General features: G+C 38.5%; 1 protein-coding gene across 2 annotated transcripts; it reads left to right on the top strand.

Annotated features, from left to right (window-relative positions):
• Positions 1 to 3,086: 3,086 nt before the first annotated feature.
• LOC139698045 (uncharacterized) lies at positions 3,087 to 23,131 on the top strand. Of its 2 annotated transcripts, none has more exons than XM_071596903.1 (5): positions 3,087 to 3,186; positions 10,314 to 10,537; positions 19,011 to 19,317; positions 22,374 to 22,535; positions 22,804 to 23,131. In XM_071596903.1, exons 1-5 carry the CDS (start codon positions 3,108 to 3,110, stop codon positions 23,124 to 23,126), a joined length of 1,095 nt encoding a protein of 364 aa, XP_071453004.1. In that variant the 5' UTR covers positions 3,087 to 3,107; the 3' UTR covers positions 23,127 to 23,131. The 2 variants fall into 2 exon arrangements, with proteins under 2 accessions (XP_071453004.1, XP_071453005.1); XM_071596904.1 differs by lacking the exon at positions 3,087 to 3,186 and adding an exon at positions 9,128 to 9,505.
• Positions 23,132 to 23,208: the final 77 nt, after the last annotated feature.

The following is a 23,208-nucleotide window of genomic DNA, read 5'->3' as shown; positions in this document are numbered from 1 at the left end:
GGACTACCTTTCGTCTGGCTCCTAACCTTCGACCTATCTGGCATGGGTGACCCTACCAGGAGCAATTATTATTACTCCCGCCAGCACAGCTCTAGGGGTCATCGGAACGCACAAGCCCTTCCACCACGTCAAGGTTGTAAATATGCATGTTTTACTCCAATTTCTCTTTCATGTAATTCTAAAACTTCGGTGTTGTGCATCTTCTAGTATTCAATTCTAGGCCCCATGCCTTGCACCACTCCTATATCTAGTCAATATCGCAGGGCAGTAGATCGAAACCTGCCAGTGTTCATACACTAATGGCAGGGGACAAAACACTGCTTACCACATGTCACTGTGGCCGTGTAACTAAGGGTAGGCGTATTGCCGGTAGCGAAGGATATTCAAAGATTAAGGTTGAAATATCATTGATATTAGGTGGAAATCCTCGCTGGAGCGAGGATTTCAACCTTATATTAATGATAAAACAATCCACAAAACTTGATAAAAATACTTGGCCATCATCTCACACCTACCAACAGAGAACTATCCTTAAAACACGAACAGCTGGTTTTAACTTGGTTGTAATAATACATCATTTAAAGATTCTTATACATGAAGCAATGTGATTTAAATCTACTCTTTCGTTGACCAATAAGAACTCTCTGCCTACTTCTCCATAATTTTTTTAAAAGATTTGTTGATTATTTTTTCTTTGCCTCTACTAAACTCTACCCCCATTCCTGTATTCCTTTATCAGCTGTGTTTTTTCTTCCAGCTCATATTGTCACCAAAAACAATGGTTTGGTTAATGGAATAATGATCAACCTGTTTCCGATTTTTAAGAGAGCACTGGAAATCTAATAAGTCTTTTTCAGGTGCTACCACATGCTCCCTTGGCAACTGATTCACTGCTGAGTCTCAAAGTACTCTTGGGGAAATTTACTATCTTCGAACTGGAGCTTCAAGAAGCCTATTCCACAGAGAACACTGTTCTTGTTCCATAAAACATACATCAAGTTTTGGAGTTTGGATGTCGATGAACAACTATGTTGAAAGGAAAAATATAGACTTTAAACCAATGCGCTGTTCTTGCAGGTGGGCTAAAATACTTGAGATAAATCAAGCAGAAATTTCATCAAAAAAGAGGTAGGCAATACTCCTCTGAAGATATTCGTAGTATCTGATCAAGGAGAAAAAAATTAAATGCAAGATAATAATGACTTGCCTCCATATTCCTTCCTGCAATATGAAATCATAACGGTATTTTTTTCCTTTGGCAGTTAAAGAGACCTACATACAAGGTTTATCCCAAAAGTAGTATGACTTACACATAACATGATGCACAGCATCGAAACCATGGTCGTGAAATATCAAATCTTTATTGGGGAAGTGTAAAGTTTCTTTTTTCCCTTCGTAGTATGACTTATTTTTCCGGATAAACGGACCGACGTACAAACGTCTCTCTGGCTGTGTTCAAGGGAGGAGAGTCTCAGGAAAGTCTAGAAAGCGATGATAGTAGGCTCCCAGCTTTTGCGGAGTGCGGATCGTTCGTTTGCGAAACCTCTCTAACGTGACCTTGCCATGCTCCGTCATGAATCGGTTATTGGAAGAGCGCTACGCCTTCAAATTTTGCGTGAAACTGGACAAAAGCGTGAAACAGAGCCATGACATGCTCAAGGCAACTTACAGTGCTAGTTTCATGTGTAAATCAGGTGTTTTTGAGTTGCAAAAGTTGTTTCGGAAGGGTAGAGAAGATGTTGAGGACGCCGAACGTTCAGAACACCTCAAACTTGACGAAAATCTCCTAAGAGTGAATGCTCTATTAGACAGGAATCGTAGATTATGTCCTCGCATGGTTTCTGATGAATTTGGCATCCCTAAAAGTGATGTGCATCGACTTGTGACCGAAAGCATGGGCTTGAGAAAGGTATGTGCGAAGTTGGTGCCGCGAGTGCTCTCGGACGAGCAAAAGAAAACTCGCAAGCAGATCTGACAATAGCTTCTCGACCGTGTAAGTGACGATCCAAATGTTTTTAGACAATTTTCCACCAGACTTCTTCCTCTTCCCTTGTCTCAAATCCGTGCTGAAAGGACGTCACCACAGTTCGGTGGAAGCGTTACTACAGGCCGTTACGAGGGAACTTAGCAGGATTCCGGGCGCCGCCTTCCAGAAGGGGTACGAGGCGTGAAAAACCCGCTGGCAGCGGTGTGTGGACGCACAAGGGTGCTACTTCGAAGATTTTTGAGCGAATATATAATAGGCTATACATTTTTTTTAATCGACTTTGTCCTACTACTTTTAGGACAGATCTTGTACATAGAGAAAAGGAGAAAAATTATACTCGAAGTTTCATTCTTTTTCTTCTGCTTTGAGAGAATCACGAGAATATTTTTCAATTGTAAACCATTTTTTTAATTTTTTCAACCAACATCACAGGACGATAAAATAAACGTCTTGAATTCCACATACGTTCTATTTCCATTTGTTACGTCCAGCATTCCTATCCCCTTCCTCCCCAAGTGTCGTTAATCTGACGTTCTCAACTCTATGTCACAGTTTTCAGCCTTTATCGCCAGTCAATACAAATAACAAATAAAATTATCACAAGGTATTAGCACCAGCCATTGCAACCACTTTTCCTTCATCCTTAGGACTTCTTGCAACAAATCTTCTCCAACATGCCTAATTCTCCCTCTTTTGTTTTACTTTCCGTCAATTTCACCTTTCCCATTTTCTTCCTTGCACACACCTTATAAGCCTCTTATCTAAGTTTACCATCAACACTGAAGAATTTTCCTTTAAAATGTTTTGCAAAGAACGGAAAATTGCTCCAAACTAAAGTTTTTTGCTTGTATTTTCTGTACATCACCACACAAGGTCCCTTTCATCATCGACCTCCTCTTTGTAGATATTCTTTGCCCAACGTAATTCTTTTTCTAAAATGTGCCCGGTACTTTGGAAAATATTTTATTTCACAAAAAATATTCATCCCTGTCATATGAACTTGCACATGCGCGTGGGTCTCGTCTATTCCGGGAAGTGCGGAGAGGAGGGCAAGGTCATTTCCAGCGCGAGATACATCGTTTCAGTCGCCAAGGGGATCGATGCCGTGTGGTTGAGCAAGATGGAGCGACAGCTACTACTCATTGTCTTTGGTGCCCTAATTTCCGTCGCCGGGGGTCAGTTCTTAGTGCCTGCTCACTGTGAGTGCTCACACCTTGCTTGAAAAACCCTCATCACGCAGCATTTGAATCGCTTGAGCAGCTAGGACCCACGTCAATTAGAGAATAAATAGCATCATAACGTATTAAAGGGTCATAAGATTTCATTTTTCTCTTTTTACTTTTTCTTCTATTTGTTTAGTGACAGGTACGAACGTATACTAACTCCTTGCCTTTTTCAAAGGTATTATATTTTATTTTTCGTTTATTTTCCTTTCGTAGTTGAAATTGGTTTTATTCTTGCTTTCCTATCACCGTTATCTAACCGAAGTTTGGTTTGATAGGTGAGGGTAGAGCTAACCTAATACTAAGCACAACGGCGAGTGAAATTCAAGCATCAGGGTAGGGGGCCTAGTTCATTTCCCTGTGCCATCTACGGTTTTCCAGGAAGTTCTGGAACCCGAACAACACCCAGCTTGGCTTAGGGTGCTCAGAGCCGAATGCCCGGGAATCAAACCCGAGCCCTCGGGTCAATAGCCTAGTGTTCTGCCCACTGGAGAACCACGGCCTTCATTTCTCTTGATTAACGTGCTAGAAATATTTTTCTATGATGGCAAGTTTTCTTCTTTGTTTGCATGATCTCACTAATAATGGTGATGTTTTTTTTCTCCGCGATTTTCACACAGTAATTTTCTTCATTTCGAGGTACAGGGAAATTTTTTTTCGTGACTACCAGTCTTAATGTGACTGCTAAATTGAATAACTCTTTGGCATACTTCGTTTATTAAGAGCAGAATGATACTGACGCCGAATTAATCTCTCCACCCTTCCTCCCCCCACCCCATGAAAATCCTACCTCTATCCAAGTTGGCCTCTCCAACCTGTCCACCGGTGGCGGCAGAGTATCGTCCTCGTCTGCCAACGCAGAGGTCGAGGGTTCGATTTCTGCCTAGTTGGTTTTTCCTCCATCTAGGGCTTGGGTGTATTTAATTGTGCGATGAAAAGGTCGAAGTGCTGTTTCCGGACAAATACGAAATAAATAAATACATTTAGGTCGCCTCACCCTAATAAGGAGCTAATAGCACAACGTGTGGATCACAAGTATTAGACATCTCATTTACATATCACTTTACAAGCCACCACTAGGGTGTGTGGCAGGAGATTATGATTCTTCACAACATCATACATGCCCTTTCAATTTTGTTACCTAAAAAGTTACTAAATAGTTCATATGATGAAAATAGTTTTAAAGCAACTGCGTATACCACCGTACCTAAGTTTGAAATACGAGACGAGCTGTTGAAGTGTAATTAAACAAGAATTAGGTAAAAAAATGACGACGTAACAAGCTATTTACTTATTTCTCTTCCTAACACAATAATTTGCAGTCATTCTCATCCCTTAAGCTTTCGTGGAAAAAATAACAACTGAAAACCATAGTCTCTACTTTTCATTTCTCCAATTTTATTTCCATAATCTATCCTTTTGAGTTACACCAGGGCTGGTATATATACTTTAAGTGGGTATCGCAAAAAGGGATCTACCTCCAACGCGTGCAACAGATTTAAACTATTTATCATCACGTTCACACCATGAGCGATTTTGGATCGGCCCGCCATTCTCTTTCCCTGTTCGGTCTGCAGTTTCTTGTTGAATTCTTTTTCCCGGAAAGCTACGCCACCTGAATTCCATTCCGGTGCATACAGAGACCTGATTGGAATTCGCACCCATTACGTTCTTTTCATTAGCGGAACACCTATAGAAGTAGCGTGAATTGTCATAGCGTAGCTCTAGATTTGTTGATTTAAGAAAAAAATTATTTGTCGTTTATGCTCTTCGTGTCCTCGAATGAAAATAATCCAGAAACCATCTAAGTACATTTACCCTCCATTTTGCTATCACGAGAATGTGGGGGGGCTGTAGGTGTTAGCCCCTAAGCCATTATAAGAGTTTAATAGGTGACTAATAACATTCGGTGTAATGTGCTATTTTTGACCTGTTAAAATTTTCGCAACCGATGAATTTTACGGTTCTGGTCACGAGTTTTGCGAGCGAATAAGGATTATTTGTTTTTTTTTTGTTGCGCAGACAATTTTCTCTAACTTTATACTGTTGTTTCTTATACCAATATATTACGGAGATGAAATTATATCATCGACGTAAGAATTAAACTAATACGATTTTACGAAATCCTCATGTTTAATCAACATGACGGATCGTTGAAGAGGTGTGTTAAAGGTTCGATTTCGATTTCCTTCGTTATTAATCTAATTTGTAAGTGTATCCCAGTTATAATCCAGGCCGCAAATGTAATTCTTTATTCAAATGACTCACTTAGCATTGCAGTTTTTCGAGGTTATCTTTCCCGGTTTTCCGTGGGAACTTAATATCTTGGATAGGTCTGAAATACGAAAAAAAAGTCTGACAATGGTTGGCCGAAAGAACTGAGAGGAAAACCATTGTGAAAGACATTTAGGCGTTACTAACGATAAAATTTTTCTAGACTAGCGGAAACTTTGGCGAATAAAGCCACTCCGACCTACGCTTTGGAAAAGTATGATCAGAGGAAATTTGTTAATTGAGTTAAGCGAAAATTTGTTATTTCTTATCGGTGTGACAACATATTGAATGCACCGTAAATGTTTGAGGACCGTCGGAGGAAGCTTGAATGAATTAAATGAAATTCATAGAAGAGTATCCCCTTGATGTGTGAAAAGTGGTAGTAGTAGTTTTTATGGGAGACGACCGACAGCTAAGGTAATTTGCGCCATAAGGGATGGACAGGAAAGGAAAAATGTCGTAGAGCCGGCTTCGGCATTAGCCTACTCTTTGCGAAAGGTGCCAAGAGGTCCGCAGCTTAACGTCCCATCCGTGAGGACGGTGTATTCACTCAAAGTGCCCTCCATAAAGCACCTCAAGTAGAGTTCGAGATACCTCTGAAAAATATTCAACACCGTCGGGATTTGAACCCGGGCCCTCCAGGTGGGTAGCCAGTACTATAGCCACCGCACAATCTCGATCCCCGATACGTGAAACGTTAATACAAAAATGTTAAATGTTAATGTTACGGTACCAGACTATAGTAAAAATCTGGAGCTATACGGAAACAATTCACGCTATTCCTTTAGGTAAAACGTTCCGCTACTGGAAAGAAGGTCATGGGTGCGAATTCCAGTCAGGTCTCTGTATCTACCAGAATGGCATTCAGACGGCGCAGCTCTCTGGGAATACGTTCAAAAAATGTTTAATGTTAATGCGACGGTAACAGACTCTAATAAAACTGTTTACACTGAAATTCTCTCAAAACACGAAGATTGCAAACCAGACCAAGGTTAGGATTTATAATGTTTCGTTAAAGTTTGTCGTTAGGCAGTGTAAATGTTAATTTAAATAGGAGATTATTGACAAATCCGATCATGAAAACACATATGAGTCCTAATTAGTGACTGTCAATATTGTACCCGAGGAAAAGAAGCCACTGAAACGTGGTTCTGTAGGAAAATGCGGAAGTGTATATGATTAGACCATAGTGAGGAATGAGGAATTATAATGAAGAACTGAAGAGGAAAAGACCATATGGAGTACTCTATAGGAAATAAGAAATAAGTGGACAGAACAAATATTTAGTCACAATTGATAAGTTATAAACACAATAGAAGAGCAAATGAAAGAGATGTTCCCACAAAGAGGACTAAGAAGTACATAGTACAAATTAAGAATGACGCAAGATAGAAATGCAATCTGGGAGTGAGGGGTTTAACCCTTTCTAGAGAGGATGGATGCATTAGACAAATCTTAGGATTGAGATGCAGATGGTGATGAATTTATCACTTAGACCTTTCTCAAAAAGCAAGGGGTTCCTCATTGCAATGAAAAGCTCATAGATATATATCGCTATCAAAGAATCATGAGTTGAATGAGAGCTAACTTTTGTTGGTGGAATCGGATTGCATTGAACAGTTCGCCGAGAGAATGTGCAGATTTTTATTCTTCGAAGCATGTGTTCAAAATTAAACGAAAATCTCACGCGGCTTCTTCCCCCGTCAGAATTCCGCCACATGGCCAAGGACTCCGCCTGGCTGAGCGCTTAGTTTCCTCCTTCGTCCATTCATCTTCACTCATTCTCCCGCGTATGCTCCGCATTCTCAAGCGCGCTAAACCCCAAGAAAAACGATTTCGCCTGGAGGAATGTAATCATATCAGTAAAACTGTCGACAAAGGAATTGTAGATATGCCTCTTTGAGGTCGATAACGCCTACGGCTAACCTCAGTATCCTTTTGCGGAATCTTGTCACCTTAAAAAAGGAATCATTTCGTGATGTAAAGTTATCATGGGATAATATAACGTTCAGAGATGAGCATTTACGCCCATATTAATAGTCCTATTCCAGGTCTGCGAGACACTAATGTAGGGGGACTGTTCGATATCGCTTGCAGGTGACCCAGGATGGTCATGGATACGGCCTAAAAAACAATTTTAACTGAAAAATCTTTACCATATTTTACTGGACGAATGAACAACTATTTTTAAGGATGAACCAAAAAAAGATTAAAAGTTAAACCAAAACGAAGAAATTACCTCCGCGACCTCGGTGGCGGCGGGGTAACGTCCTCTCCTACCAACCCAAAGGTCGCGGGTTCAGTTCCCTGGCTGGGTTTCCCGCTATCCAAGGCATGGGGGTTTTTAATTGTGCCCAACGTTGTATTGATCATTGTTAACAGTCCGAAGGAAATGCCAAAAAGTGTTGCTTGCGGATTAATGGTCAATAAAAAATAACATATCTGTTGGGCAACTTATAAGAATCTCCACTGTGTGTTGTCATCGACCTAGACGCTGGTAGTTTCTCAAATAGAGGGACAAATTACGCAATAGATTAATGGCGCTCGCTTTTCCTTTATGAAAATATATATAACATATTTTTTGAAAAAAAAATTTCACTATTTACATCTGTATGTTACTTTCATTCGTTATCGAAAATTGAAATTTTGATCAATTGATACAATTGATACGGTGAAGTCTGTTGGAAATTACAAACTCTTTTAATATAGACATCAAACAATTCTACGAGGTGAAGCCTGAAAGTGTTAAGTATAAATATGATTAAAAATTATCCGCATTTTAAAAAAATGTGCTTTTTAATAACGATTTCACAAATATTCGAGCGGATATCACGAAAATGTCCCTCAGACCATTGTTTGCTCATCGGCTATCGTTAGTGTTTGTATTTTAAGGGTGCCCCAAAAACAATTCTTCTTCCAAAGTGACAATGGACACCCCCGCTGCAAATGGTCTCCGCCGTCAAAATTACCCAATTGATATCCCAAAGCTGGAAAGACCCGAGTGTTTATAGCGTCAAAAAGTACGGGAAATGTTTATGGACGAGACACCTACTCTCGTGTCGCAGTAAAAATAATGCATGTACTCAGTGATTTTCCTGGGAACTAAGCATCACTAAACTTAGAATGAGGAAAAACGCTCCCAAAACCTGAGAAAGTGTATTAAAAATCATGGAAACGTCGAAAAAAAATTTTTGAAAATTGAAATGAATAGCAAAAAGTCTCAAGATCAGTGTAATTTTACGTCAATTAGATTTCACCTTTAATATTCCTTAAGCAGTTGGGACACAGTGCAGATGGATACAACTTCTATGCTGAACAAAATATAGGGAAAAACTGCTAATTTCGCGGGAAACTGCCATGCGTGAATAGAAAGATTCAGGGGAATGGTTGGTTCTTTCCGCACATTATCTTGGTAGACGATTAAAAAAGAGAAATCGGGATCCTATATCCTTTCATAATTAGGTTCCCCGATAGAAAAAATACTCAAAACTTTTCTAAGATTAAATATGACCTGTTTTGGCGCAATTAAATCAATAATCTACTTTATGGCGGACGCTGAACACCCCCTACCATTTGCCACTGTAGAGACTGTAATATATAGAAGAGCAACATTTTGATTTTAGTTTTAAATTAATGCATGCATGGCATGATAGGATGGACTTCCGTCCATCCTATCATGCTATGCACGTCCATAGAGTAACATCCAAGTACTTGACTAACTCCATAATCCCAGTTTCATTCCTATTATTTCATGAAAATTACTGTGTCTTTTTTTCCTAAAATTAAAGTGTTTATTTGTGAATATTTCATGTTAATTTCCCCTTCTCTAGACCAATCTAAGCTCTTATTTTATTCCGTTGCATTCAGTTGAACACTTTTTTATTTACTGAATAACAAACCTGTAAATTTATTTGTTATTAAATTGAGCGTATAAGTCACTATGTATATCTTTTAATTGAAGTAAAATAATTATTTAAAAGAAAAATGAAGAAAAGACATCTTAAGCAGATGATGCATTCAGGTGAATATATTTTCCATATCTGCATCAAAGTTTTTCTGTATAGAATAAAAGGCATGATTAGCAAGATATTCATACATTAAACTTTTGCATTTTAGCATGCCCATATTTCTAGCTGCCCCTGATAACAGGTTGCCATCGGGAGATAAATTGACACTGTTACCTTTCCCAGATCCTAACTTGTTATTTTGAATTAGGAAGCATAGCAGTCTTATTGATATACCTTGTAGCTCAATGGATATTACATCATCTTGTGCAGCCATCCCGTAAATTAGTATATATATATATATATATATATATATATATATATATATATATATATATATATATTTACAATGAGATGAGAGCCTTTAAGATTTAGTCAGTTCTGTTTATTTTATACATCCTTGCTTTCTTTGGCTAACTATGTTTCTTTAATATAGAGAAAAGTATCATATTTCTAGCAACTGTTATTTAAAAGTTTGCATGGCAAAATATTTAGAGCTTCCAACTTATAAAGAAAGCAAAGGAGACACTAAATGTCACTCACCTCTATGATGCTCTCTCTAAGTTTGCATCACAAGATCTTTGCATTTTATGCTCTGAGTTCCTGCAATCTTGTAGATTCTATTCACTGAATGGGGAAACTCTTCTGCAGCATCAAGCTTGTAAAATATTCGTAAAGAGACAACCTGTTATAAAATTAAACAATCCATTAACCGGAAAAAGGTTGTCAGGAATCTTTTTGTCCATTAACCCATTGATTAATGCACAAACAGGAAAGTTATAAATTTGAAATATTCCTCACACAGTTTCCAAACGTCCATTTCAGACAAATACTTTGAAAAATTCAACTGCATGAAGAATTTAGATATCTTCCTGGACAAAGGCATTCTGTTCACCTATTCCTCAGAATTCCTGAGGTCCTTTCCAGGTAGCAAAACTTTCGACTGTCGGACCACAGTGTTCTCGAAAACTAAGCACACAGGAATCATTGCGGTGATTCAGAAGCTGAAATTGAGAAAAGTGTCGGACTCATGCAGAGACTATGTAAGAGTAAGTGGCAACTATACATTTTTTTCTGAACATTAACACTGTAAATATTACTATCAGCATCACAGGTTATCAGACCAATAATTGGTATGAATCAGCTCACAAAATTATTCTTCTAACAGCCTCTCTCTTTATTCTCTTATAACTCCATATGCTCAATTTTTCGACTACCAGCTCAATTTTATACTACCCAATTATTGTTATGGGTAGGTTTTTGATGGACACAACTACTAAATAAATAGTTTGCTTCTCCTAAAAAATCAAAATCCAAAATCATACTCTACAACAACCCTCTCTTCATCTCCATATAGTCTCTTCCTCCCTGCATTTCATTGAATATCCACATTCAATTCCTTCCTCTTACTTCTCTTCCCAACACTCTACACTCTATCACAGTCTTCAATATCTGGTACTCACTGCCAATAAATATTCTTTGCAATCATCCCCTCTGTCTTCTGACCTCAGTCATTTCTTCCATCAATCCCCTCTCCTCCCCCAACATATCTAGGGCATTTTCCTATGTTTTGTTTTCTTCTCAGTCCATTTCACCTTCTCCATCCTTCTTCACACCCACATTTCAAAAGCCTCCAATGTACCTCTATCATCCTGCTTCAATCACCATGTTGCCTTGCTGTACGTAGCCATTCTCCATATCAAAGTCATAATGAGCCTTTACTTAACACCTCCTACTCAACGCCCCTGTCATAAATTACCCTCTCATTGCAAAAGCTTCTATGCCTAATGCGATCCTTCTCCATGTGTCCCAACCACTTTGACATCTTAGCCCTCTGTGATTTTTAAACGGTTCCTCATACACTAGTTTTTGCCCACCTATTTTAATGTTTAATTCAGCCTTTCTATTTCCAGGAAACTGCATAAGTTTGTTTTATTTACAGTTATTCTCATCCCATACCTATCACACTGAAATTTCAATCCACTCAGCAATGCTTGCAACAACTTGGCTGACTATATACAATTCAATGTCATTTGTGCATTAACCACTCCTAATTGTAGAAATATTATGACTAAATTGTCCCAGATGTGATTCATTTTTTTTTTCGTTTCGTTTTCGCGTTTTTTATCCTAATGGCTATTGGCTGTGGCTTAGTTGTATTTTTTCTCTTTAGACATAGCATTTATTTAAATTTTAGGGCAGGGGGCCTTGGGACATTGAATATCAGTAATAGGCATAAAACAAAATGCAATGGCCACAATTTCATCAATAAAATCACACCCACATGACCGCCACACTCGAGTATCCCAATCAACCCAACTATGAATTATTTTGTGACTGTAAAAAGTGTAATTATTACTATTATCATCATGATGTTTTAATCTGCGGTCAAGTTTTAGCCACTGTTCAAGCTATATCCTGTTCCTTGTCCATCTCAACATTTCCTCATAGCCCCTGGAATAAACTATTTTGTATTGCTAATTCTCGTAGTTCATCCTAGACCTTCCTCTATTATATTTCCTAAGCACGTTTCCTCCAACTTCAGTGAACTATCATGCCTCAGGATATTCCAATTCATTCCCTTCTTCAACTTGCATGTGTTCTGCTTAGGCTGCATCTATGCTTAGAAGTACTTGCTCACTTGTTATTAAATTTATCCATTTAATTTTAATGTTTCTTCATTATTAACACATTTCCACTTCTTCCAATGTTCTTTTCTCTGCTGCCCTTATACACTAGGTATCCCCATCAATATTAAGGTATAAATCATAAAGACATACATCCAGAGTTTGAAATCTAAGAGGGAGGGGGATAAATGACAAAGCATTATTCCTAAACTCCCCATTCTCAGCTCTCCCTACTCCTTTCCCAGGATTATCATTGATTTTCAAAGGACACCTTGATTTATGACACCAAATTATATTAGCAGATTGGGCCAATTGGTATAAATGAAAGTAGATAGACACTCATACTGAAACATTCAAGTTTTCATTCTTCCCTAGTTAAATATGCAGTTTGAACAAAATGGAGCCCAAACTTCCAAATATTTCTCATTAAAAAGCAAAATTTAATAATTATTCAAACACACTCATTATTAAATGTAGTGGATAGATTTATATTCCTTTATGAGCATGGGTATTTGTGTTGATTAGTAAATTAATATATTCCAAAGAAACTGCGGGAGATGCCGCAACAGTAACTTTTAACGGAGTCATCCGCTAATGTGCATTTCAATGCAACAATTTCAGAGCGTAAAAATCATTCGCCTTGACTGGGACTCGAACCCAGATCCCTCAATATCCGGTCGAGTGCTTTAGCCACTTAAGCTACCGAGGCGTCCTCCTAAACTCTGAAATTTTGGGGCTTTTAAAGGAACTAGATGTTATGACGAAATACCGTACATACAATGTCACATGTATTCGTAGTCGTGCGCGAGGCGCCACTGTCCACGAGGTTAAAGCCAACTTTAAACACGTATGGTGTTTTCCCTTTGACAAATTCCAAAGAAACTGCGGGAGATGCCGCAACAGTAACTTTTAACGGAGTCATCCGCTAATGTGCATTTCAATGCAACAATTTCAGAGCGTAAAAATCATTCGCCTTGACTGGGACTCGAACCCAGATCCCTCAATATCCGGTCGAGTGCTTTAGCCACTTAAGCTACCGAGGCGTCCTCCTAAACTCTGAAATTTTGGGGCTTTTAAAGGAACTAGATGTTATGACGAAATACCGTACATACAATGTCACATGTATTCGTAGTCGTGCGCGAGGCGCCACTGTCCACGAGGTTAAAGCCAACTTTAAACACGTATGGTGTTTTCCCTTTGACAAATTCCAAAGAAACTGCGGGAGATGCCGCAACAGTAACTTTTAACGGAGTCATCCGCTAATGTGCATTTCAATGCAACAATTTCAGAGCGTAAAAGCCCCAAAATTTCAGAGTTTAGGAGGACGCCTCGGTAGCTTAAGTGGCTAAAGCACTCGACCGGATATTGAGGGATCTGGGTTCGAGTCCCAGTCAAGGCGAATGATTTTTACGCTCTGAAATTGTTGCATTGAAATGCACATTAGCGGATGACTCCGTTAAAAGTTACTGTTGCGGCATCTCCCGCAGTTTCTTTGGAATTTGTCAAAGGGAAAACACCATACGTGTTTAAAGTTGGCTTTAACCTCGTGGACAGTGGCGCCTCGCGCACGACTACGAATACATGTGACATTGTATGTACGGTATTTCGTCATAACATCTAGTTCCTTTAAAAGCCCCAAAATTTCAGAGTTTAGGAGGACGCCTCGGTAGCTTAAGTGGCTAAAGCACTCGACCGGATATTGAGGGATCTGGGTTCGAGTCCCAGTCAAGGCGAATGATTTTTACGCTCTGAAATTGTTGCATTGAAATGCACATTAGCGGATGACTCCGTTAAAAGTTACTGTTGCGGCATCTCCCGCAGTTTCTTTGGAATTTGTCAAAGGGAAAACACCATACGTGTTTAAAGTTGGCTTTAACCTCGTGGACAGTGGCGCCTCGCGCACGACTACGAATACATGTGACATTGTATGTACGGTATTTCGTCATAACATCTAGTTCCTTTAAAAGCCCCAAAATTTCAGAGTTTAGGAGGACGCCTCGGTAGCTTAAGTGGCTAAAGCACTCGACCGGATATTGAGGGATCTGGGTTCGAGTCCCAGTCAAGGCGAATGATTTTTACGCTCTGAAATTGTTGCATTGAAATGCACATTAGCGGATGACTCCGTTAAAAGTTACTGTTGCGGCATCTCCCGCAGTTTCTTTGGAATTTGTCAAAGGGAAAACACCATACGTGTTTAAAGTTGGCTTTAACCTCGTGGACAGTGGCGCCTCGCGCACGACTACGAATACATGTGACATTGTATGTACGGTATTTCGTCATAACATCTAGTTCCTTTAAAAGCCCCAAAATTTCAGAGTTTAGGAGGACGCCTCGGTAGCTTAAGTGGCTAAAGCACTCGACCGGATATTGAGGGATCTGGGTTCGAGTCCCAGTCAAGGCGAATGATTTTTACGCTCTGAAATTGTTGCATTGAAATGCACATTAGCGGATGACTCCGTTAAAAGTTACTGTTGCGGCATCTCCCGCAGTTTCTTTGGAATTTGTCAAAGGGAAAACACCATACGTGTTTAAAGTTGGCTTTAACCTCGTGGACAGTGGCGCCTCGCGCACGACTACGAATACATGTGACATTGTATGTACGGTATTTCGTCATAACATCTAGTTCCTTTAAAAGCCCCAAAATTTCAGAGTTTAGGAGGACGCCTCGGTAGCTTAAGTGGCTAAAGCACTCGACCGGATATTGAGGGATCTGGGTTCGAGTCCCAGTCAAGGCGAATGATTTTTACGCTCTGAAATTGTTGCATTGAAATGCACATTAGCGGATGACTCCGTTAAAAGTTACTGTTGCGGCATCTCCCGCAGTTTCTTTGGAATTTGTCAAAGGGAAAACACCATACGTGTTTAAAGTTGGCTTTAACCTCGTGGACAGTGGCGCCTCGCGCACGACTACGAATACATGTGACATTGTATGTACGGTATTTCGTCATAACATCTAGTTCCTTTAAAAGCCCCAAAATTTCAGAGTTTAGGAGGACGCCTCGGTAGCTTAAGTGGCTAAAGCACTCGACCGGATATTGAGGGATCTGGGTTCGAGTCCCAGTCAAGGCGAATGATTTTTACGCTCTGAAATTGTTGCATTGAAATTAATATATATTTAAATTTATGCATGAACTGATTTGAATGCATGAATCTTTAGTTGTCAGTAATATGTTGCATATCTGAAAATATATTAAGCATTCATTAACTAGGTCTTCATGCATAAATATGATTTTTGGCCTTCCAATAAGCAGTTAAATTTGATGGCCTATTTGACAGGTCTTTTTGCCATTTGTGAAAGTGTGGTAATCAGACCTTACAAAGAATAGTTCCAATATTAAGTTAATAAAAACATCCTGTTTAATATGGAAGACTTTTTTTATTGTATATAATTAGTGCTATTATCCAACTTGATTCTGCACTTCTTATTAGCATCTGTACTGGGGTAATAGATGTTAAGCCTTTGGGGTTACATTTCTGATTCCTTGATCAATGTCGCTAAGTAAAATATCAGGCCTTGGGTGGGTAAGAACAGAGGAAAGTGATAGTGAATATCTTTACTAATGGCATTAAAATCGGGTGAAACCAAATAAGTTAGAGCAAAGCTTTCAATTCAAGTAAATCAACACTGAAACATTGGTTAGTTTCCATTTAATATAGCAATACTTTGACCCTTTTTATCTTCATGCCCACAACATTCCTTGTTTCTCTAATTATTTCTTTGAAAACAGTCAATGTGAAAAAGAAATAGTATAAAATCATTTCCATTAAGGGCCAAAAGTGATCCCTTCCCCCATGTTAACTGCATAATAATGTTCATTTTGTATCAATTCTGTTGACTCTTGCAGCTCTTTTACATTAAAAACAAAATGTTTATTCAGAAGAAGATTACTATATTTTCCTTCCATGGCATGAATGTCATTTAAATTGGTGGAGATTAATTTCCCAGAAAAAAGCTGGTAATTGTGCTTCTTTTCATGTGGTTTTCACATTCTTTAATTGCTTTCTACCTCTTTGATATGATCCTTGTTTTAAGATTTATATCCTAATCTTAGTGAATATTTTTCACTATGATATTTTATATCTATGTGTGCTGTCAAGTATTGTTATAGCAAAGAGAACCTAAATTTATTTTATTTTTGTTAATGCCTTATTAAAACCATAACAACTGAAATAGCCTTCAAGATTTACATTATAATTTTTCATGAAACATTATCAAAGCCATTAAAACAGCAATAGTAGTAGATGGTAATTTCCATGTCTCACCTTTCTACACTTTATTGCATATTAATAAATTATTGTAATGCAGATCCTCTTTATTTCACAAAAAAATTGAAATGTGTAAAATTTGCACTCAAAATTTATTCAGCAAAATCAAACACAAACATTATGCATTCTCATATTAGTGTGACACACAATTTTGGCTTTTGTTTGCCAAACTTTTGACTAACAAAGAAAATTTTTTCTATTACTTTATCCAAAATAAGTCTTTTACTACCTACTTGGTATTGTAATTCAACTCACATTTATGATCTAGCCAATCTATGGGCAACCCACCCTCACATAAATATGCTCTATTTGTTACTGTATTTTATTGGTGAGATATTATTATGTATTATTTCATATTCTAATGTTTAAGGTTGGTTTTGGTTGGACATAGGCTAATGCATGGTACAATGATAATTCCATTATCTCTCCAAACAAAATAAAGCCTGATAACCAAAACTATATTAAGTCCCTTTTCATTTCTACATACGAGGGTCATCCGGAAAGTAGTACCCGTTCGTGCCGCATGAAGTGCTGACGACGCGAGTAGCCGCTGGACGAGGTCAGATAGCTTCAGTGGCTTGTCTGCCTTCTCTGAGCCAAGTTGCGTGACGCTAGCATTGCCTGTGTTGTTTCTGTGATTGTTTACAATGTTTAAAAAAATTGAGAACGCCGCCAGTTGTGAAGTGAGGGCAGTGATTAAATTCCTCAATGCAAGAAACGTTCGCCCATGTGATATTCATCGCCAATTAAAGGAGGTGTATGGAGACAATGTAATGGACGAGTCGTCTGTTCGGCGGTGGTGTCGCAACTTCAACATGGGGAGGGGGAACACACTCGACGATGAGCGTTCGGGGAGACCGTCTGTCATTACAGACCAACTGGTGAGCTCAGTTGACGAATTCGTGAGGAACGATCGGCGCGTCACAATTGATGACATCTGTGAGCATTTTCCCAATGTTTCTCGAACAATTGTTCATGAAATTGTTAAACACCATCTGCATTATGCAAAAATTTGTGCAAGATGGGTCCCTCGCGTATCTCAATGAGCTGGCGGCGAAGGACTATGCAGCAGGAATACAGAAACTTGTCACACGTTATGACAAATGCCTTAATTTGCTTGGAGATTATGTTGAGAAGTAGTTTAAAGTATCCTCTTTCAAATAAAATTTTTTATGTTTGTTAATATTTACTTTTGTGTCTTTATTTCACGAACGGGTACTACTTTCCGGATGACCCTCGTATATATCCTTCCTAACTTCATTCCAGCCAGCCTTTACCTTTCCCTTCCATGTTTGCCTGTCATTCTCCCTTCTATCTCATTCTACAACATCCCATTGCCAATCAATATGCTATAAATCCATCTTTCCTGCCTCCTTTGGATTTCTCCCAACAATCCCCTCACCTCTCACATCATGCCTAGCACATTCTTGTTTGTTTTCCTTTCCATCCAGTTAACTTTTTTCGTCTTTCTCCACACCCACATTTCAAAAGCCTCCAATCTACATACTTCTATCATCCTGCTTCATTGACCACGTTTACGCACCATACAGAACTGCACTCCATATCAAGTTTAGATGAGCCTTTTCTTAACAACCTCACTCAACGTTCGTGTTATCAATTCTCTCCCTGCATTGAAATCTTCTTTATCTCATGTAATTTTTATATCCCTAATACTTTGACCATTTTCGTCGGGAACACTTTTGAGATAGTTAACCTTTTCCACCTACTGTTGTGTTTGCCCTCCTTTATAAGTTTATTCATTTTCAAGCAAAATACAGAACCTTTGTTTTGTTTACATATATTTTCATTCCATACCTATTGTACTGACTTTAAAACATATGCAGCTTGCAATCCTTCAGCCGACTAGCAACTTTAAGTTTGATCATTTGCAAACCTAACATCTACATCTTCATCTACATAATACCCCGCAAGCTACCGCAAGGGCGTGTGGCGGGGGCTGTTAGGTCACCAACTGTAAAAAGGAACAATACCACATGCAAAACAACAATGTGGAAAATTACACTCACAGCAGTGCACACACTCATGCAAAAACTAACCTTATGCCTAACCTTAACCACACTCATGCACCTAACTGGCCTTATAAATTCCCCACTGACTTTCATTCCTACCTCTTGTTCTTCTCATGTATCATTAACTTTTTCATCCAAATATGTGTTAAAAACAACCGGTGATAGTGGACACTCTTGTCTTACCCCTATTCCTAAGACAACCCATTCAGACTCTCCATCATGCTCTAGTACCTGAGCAGTCTATTCAACCCCCAGGATTTGACATGTTTTCTTAAGAGTAATATGTTTATTAATTTCCTCTGGCACTGGACGTTCTCATGAGAACCATAATTAGACGATATTTCTTTTAGTTTTTAAAATACTTAAATTTACCTTTGAACTCTTTTATGAACTCCTTCTGCATAAAAATTATTTGTTCCACTAAATATTTCTCAATTTTATTGGAGTATAACTCTTTTGAACTCATATATTCTTCCATTTAAAATCAGGCTTAACACCCTCCTCAACTATGGTGTACTTTTATTTACACATTACATGTATTTCCATTTCAAATAAAGTAGTGCTGTTGTAATCTCTATACCTTTTTTTCCACAACACAGTTTGCTGAAGACCCTGAGGACAGATGTGGTGATTTTCTAGCTGGCTTGAAATTGACCAAAAGTAGGATGATACCATCGCCCCCGGATTTCATCTCTGCCTACTCAGGCCTTTTCGTGAAGGACCTGAGTTTGTACATGGAGAAAATTCCAGGCGAGTCCTCAGTGGATACGAGGAAGAGATTCGTGAGCCCAGGGGCAGTTGTGGTACCACAATACACCCTCAATGCAGATATTCACGTACATAGCTTGCCTGAATTGGAAGATGGAGTGGAGTTGCAGCTCATTATGTCCTATACAGGGTTCCAGGGTAATTATTTTTTAATTTTATGGGTATGACTATTTTAAGCTAGACTTGAATCGTATTTATAATAATAATGGACTTCAAGGAATGATTTTTTCCCACCTCTATTTGTCTAATCACATAGAGGGGTGATTCTTTGGTAGACCTCATATGCTAGCAGCCTCAATTAAATCATATTCGATTGAAAAAAATTTATAGCCAGAATTGATACATTCACTCAAAATCTTCCAATTGGCACCCTTTTGCGTCCACACACTGCTGCCAGTGGGTTTCCAATGCCTTGTATGCCTTCTGGAAGGCAGCACCCGAAATACTGCTAAGCTCCCTTGTCACGGTCTGTTGTAACGTGCCCACCAAGCTGTGGTGATGTCCTTTCCGCATGGATTTGAGGCAAGGGAGGAGGAAGAAGTCTGGTGGAGAATTGTCTAAAAAATTTGGATCCTCACTTACACGGTAGAGAAGCTTTTGGTAAATCTGCTTGCAAGTTTCATTTTGTTCATCCGAGAGCACTTGCGGCACCAACTTCACACATATCTTTCTCATATCCATGTTTTTGGTCACAACTCAGTGCACATTTACTTTTAGGGATGCCAAGTTCATCAGCCAAGCAGTTTTTCTCTTGTAGATATTATTATTAACGAAAATTTCTATGCTTCTACAAACAAAAAAAATCCAACACTACATTTGGGCTCCACCTAAGTTTTCAATACTTTCTTTCTCCCTTCATTCCATCCAACATCCATACTCTGTTTCTACCTCATCCTCAATTGCCTAATATTTTCCCATTCATCACAGTCTTCAACAACCAATCGCCAATCAAAATGCTTTGGATCCTACTTTCTTGCCTCCTTTGGATTTTTCCGAACATTCACCTCTTCTCCCACACCCACTTCCACATTTGTTTTCCTTTCTGTTCTCTTCAATCTTCTCCACACCAACACTTCAAAAGCCTCCATTCTAAGCATATCATCTGACCTTATCATTATGCCTATCATGCCCATGTTTCTGCATTGCACAAAACAATGCTGCATGCCAAGGTTTTGGTGAGACTTTAACTCTCACCCTTACTCTAAGTCCTGAGATCAATTCATTCCTTTTGAAATTTTCTGTGCCAACTGCATTACTTCTCCTCTTGTCCCTACTACTTTGACCATTTTGGCCCAAAACACTTCTGAGATACGTAAACTGTTTCACCTGGTCTAGTTTATGACACCCAATTTTCAAGTTTATTCTATTTCTAGAAATATGCATTCATTTTTTTTTTTTACATTTATTTTCATCCCTTACCTATTGCAATGACTCTCCTATGGATGCAGCAATTCTTACAACCCCTTAACTGTCTGACAAAATAAAGCTTAGTCATCAGCAAACCTAACTGATTTAATGAATTCCACACAGACCTTCACACCTACCTCCAATTCTTCCCATGCCTCTCCAACCATTCCCTCCAATAATAAAGAACAGCACAGGGAAAAATAGACACCTTTGTCTTTCCCCTATTCCTAGCTCTGCTCATCTGAACTCTATTCATCACTCATTCCTGAGCAGTCTGAAGCAAGTATAGGTTGGGTATAAGTCTCCTATTCCCCCAATCTACTCTCATTTTCTGCTACACACCCATTAATTTATACACACATTAATACCTACATGACGATGGTTCCATACTACAAAAACTATATAATATTTTTCACAAAAATTTTCCTAATTTCCCTATGAAATAATCAGGTCATCAATGTTTAATAAAAGGAGTAAGCTGTTTTACTTCTAGACTCTATTAAATTTATATTTTGAACATTTTATAATGAGGTAATTTATGAGAAAATAACTCTAGTTGATTTGGAAAATTATTTAAGTAATATTTTTTATTCATATTTTTCCTAACTATGTTTCACACTATTATTACCCTGAATACATTTTGTTTTGCATTACTTGAGGTTGTGCATTCTTTTTGTGTTTAGTAGGTTATACTTATATCCAAAACTTTTGTATGAAGTTTATTGAATCTAGATAAATAAGGTGGAGAGAACATGGCTGACTCAGTAGCATTGATCACACTTATTTATTTGGGAAAGCTGTTTAGAAAAAAACTAGTGTATGATTTATAGAAATAATAGTTCATCTAAAATGGAAAAAAAACATTCATTTGTATTTCATGGGTATATGGATCAGACATGGGTACACCTAATTAGGAGTGGACAAAAATGATAGATTTTTGTTGATAAATACCTTTGCCCAACCCTTTCATGGAAAGTGATTTATTGTTCTTAAATCTCTCAAGCCATGTAAAGCATCCCATGTAATTTTGACTTTTCTGAAATGACGTTTACAATGCTGAAAATTGAGCATTCATTAACTCATTTGAAAATAACTAGAAAAGGAAAATTCCAGATTACCCTATGATGGCAATTATTATAGCGATGAAAGAAGAAAGTTAGCCTGAATTCACATTGAAGCATGAAGTGCACAGACAAGACTTAAGAAGCGTAGAGATCATACAACTTTGCTTCTGGCTCTGAGGGTATTATAGGCCCAAATTATATTGGTAGGTTCGGAAAATATACAAAAAATGAGAGTTAGGAATTGTCACCAACAGATTCAAGTTCTGGTATCTCTTAGCACCGTACAAAGTAAGAAGATATCAAACAAAATATTTTTCATTTGAAAAGCAAAATTTAATTATAAGACCACCATATCAATTAGGAAGAGGAGGAAAATAATAGGCATATTTGGTAGAATTAAGAGTGGTAGAATGCATGCAGAGCTAAAATTACCTATTTTCAGAATGTATTAAGGGGTTAAAGGATACTTTATGTCACATTAGGTTGGTCTAAGGACTGCTGTACTGTGCACTGTCAATTTCCATCAAAAAACTTCCCTAAACTCATTAGCTGCGCTTAATAATGAATGAGCATGGCTCAAAATTGGATGCTATCATCTTAAAACAGCATAATGTGGCAAAATCCCCATTTGCCTGAATTTCAGAAAAAAAATGAGTGGGTAGTAAGAATTGGGTTTGCAGCACTAGGCGTGTCTTATTCTAATTATGTGATTTCCTCCTGCAGATTGTGAGGACACAAAATTTAGTGGCCAAATGTTTAACTGTGGCTATGGCGTGTGCATATTGAACATTTTTGTGAATGATGGAGTGGTCAACTGTCCATTTGGAGACTGCAGGGATGAAGGTAGTTGCCTCAGTGTAGTCCAGGCTTCGTCATTCTTCAAAGGTAAGTATAATGGTAGAAGGCACAAAGTGCCCTTCAATTCTATTGGCTGCGAAGAGTTAGGATTCCCTACTGAGTTCTTCCTCATTGCCATAATCAATGTAAAATCAACGATATTTTCATAAGATACATGAAAGATACAAACTATTCCAAATTCAACTATAAACGAAAGTTTCCTCTCAGCAAATTTATGCACCAGTTATTCCTGGGTTTCTTTCATCTAGGGTAAATGTTTTTCTTAAAAAATACCTCCACCATTTGAATCCCATAGGCAAAGAAAATTGGACCAGTGAATCAGAGTGGTCGCTGGTCAGTGTCGGCCTTCGGCCAGGGGTGAGGTGGGGCAAGAAGGAAATACTGAGGAAGGGACACCATACTGAATCCAGCACTGCTGTTCCAATGGACTCCATCCTCAAGGAATCCTCCTTGCTGGCAGGGGATGGTGTCCAGGACATTGGAAAGGAGCTAAGAAGGCACAATAACATCATGCAACACATCTCCTCCCTGCTGGAGAGGGGCGTATTGGCTGCAGAGGCCACAGTAGGGCATAAAGATGTAAAGGGGAATGGTGGAAGGGAAGGCAAGGGGCTATAGATTAGTAGGATTTATGGGAAATAGATGAGTGTTCCATATGGGGAAGGGCAGATGGCAATGAGATATCCCCCTTCATGGATCA

This window comes from Hetaerina americana, unplaced genomic scaffold (assembly GCF_022747635.1).
Source record: "Hetaerina americana unplaced genomic scaffold, ioHetAmer1.1.p SCAF_8, whole genome shotgun sequence".
In the NCBI taxonomy this organism is placed as follows: domain Eukaryota; kingdom Metazoa; phylum Arthropoda; class Insecta; order Odonata; family Calopterygidae; genus Hetaerina; species Hetaerina americana.
This window is presented reverse-complemented; position numbering and strand designations above follow the sequence as displayed.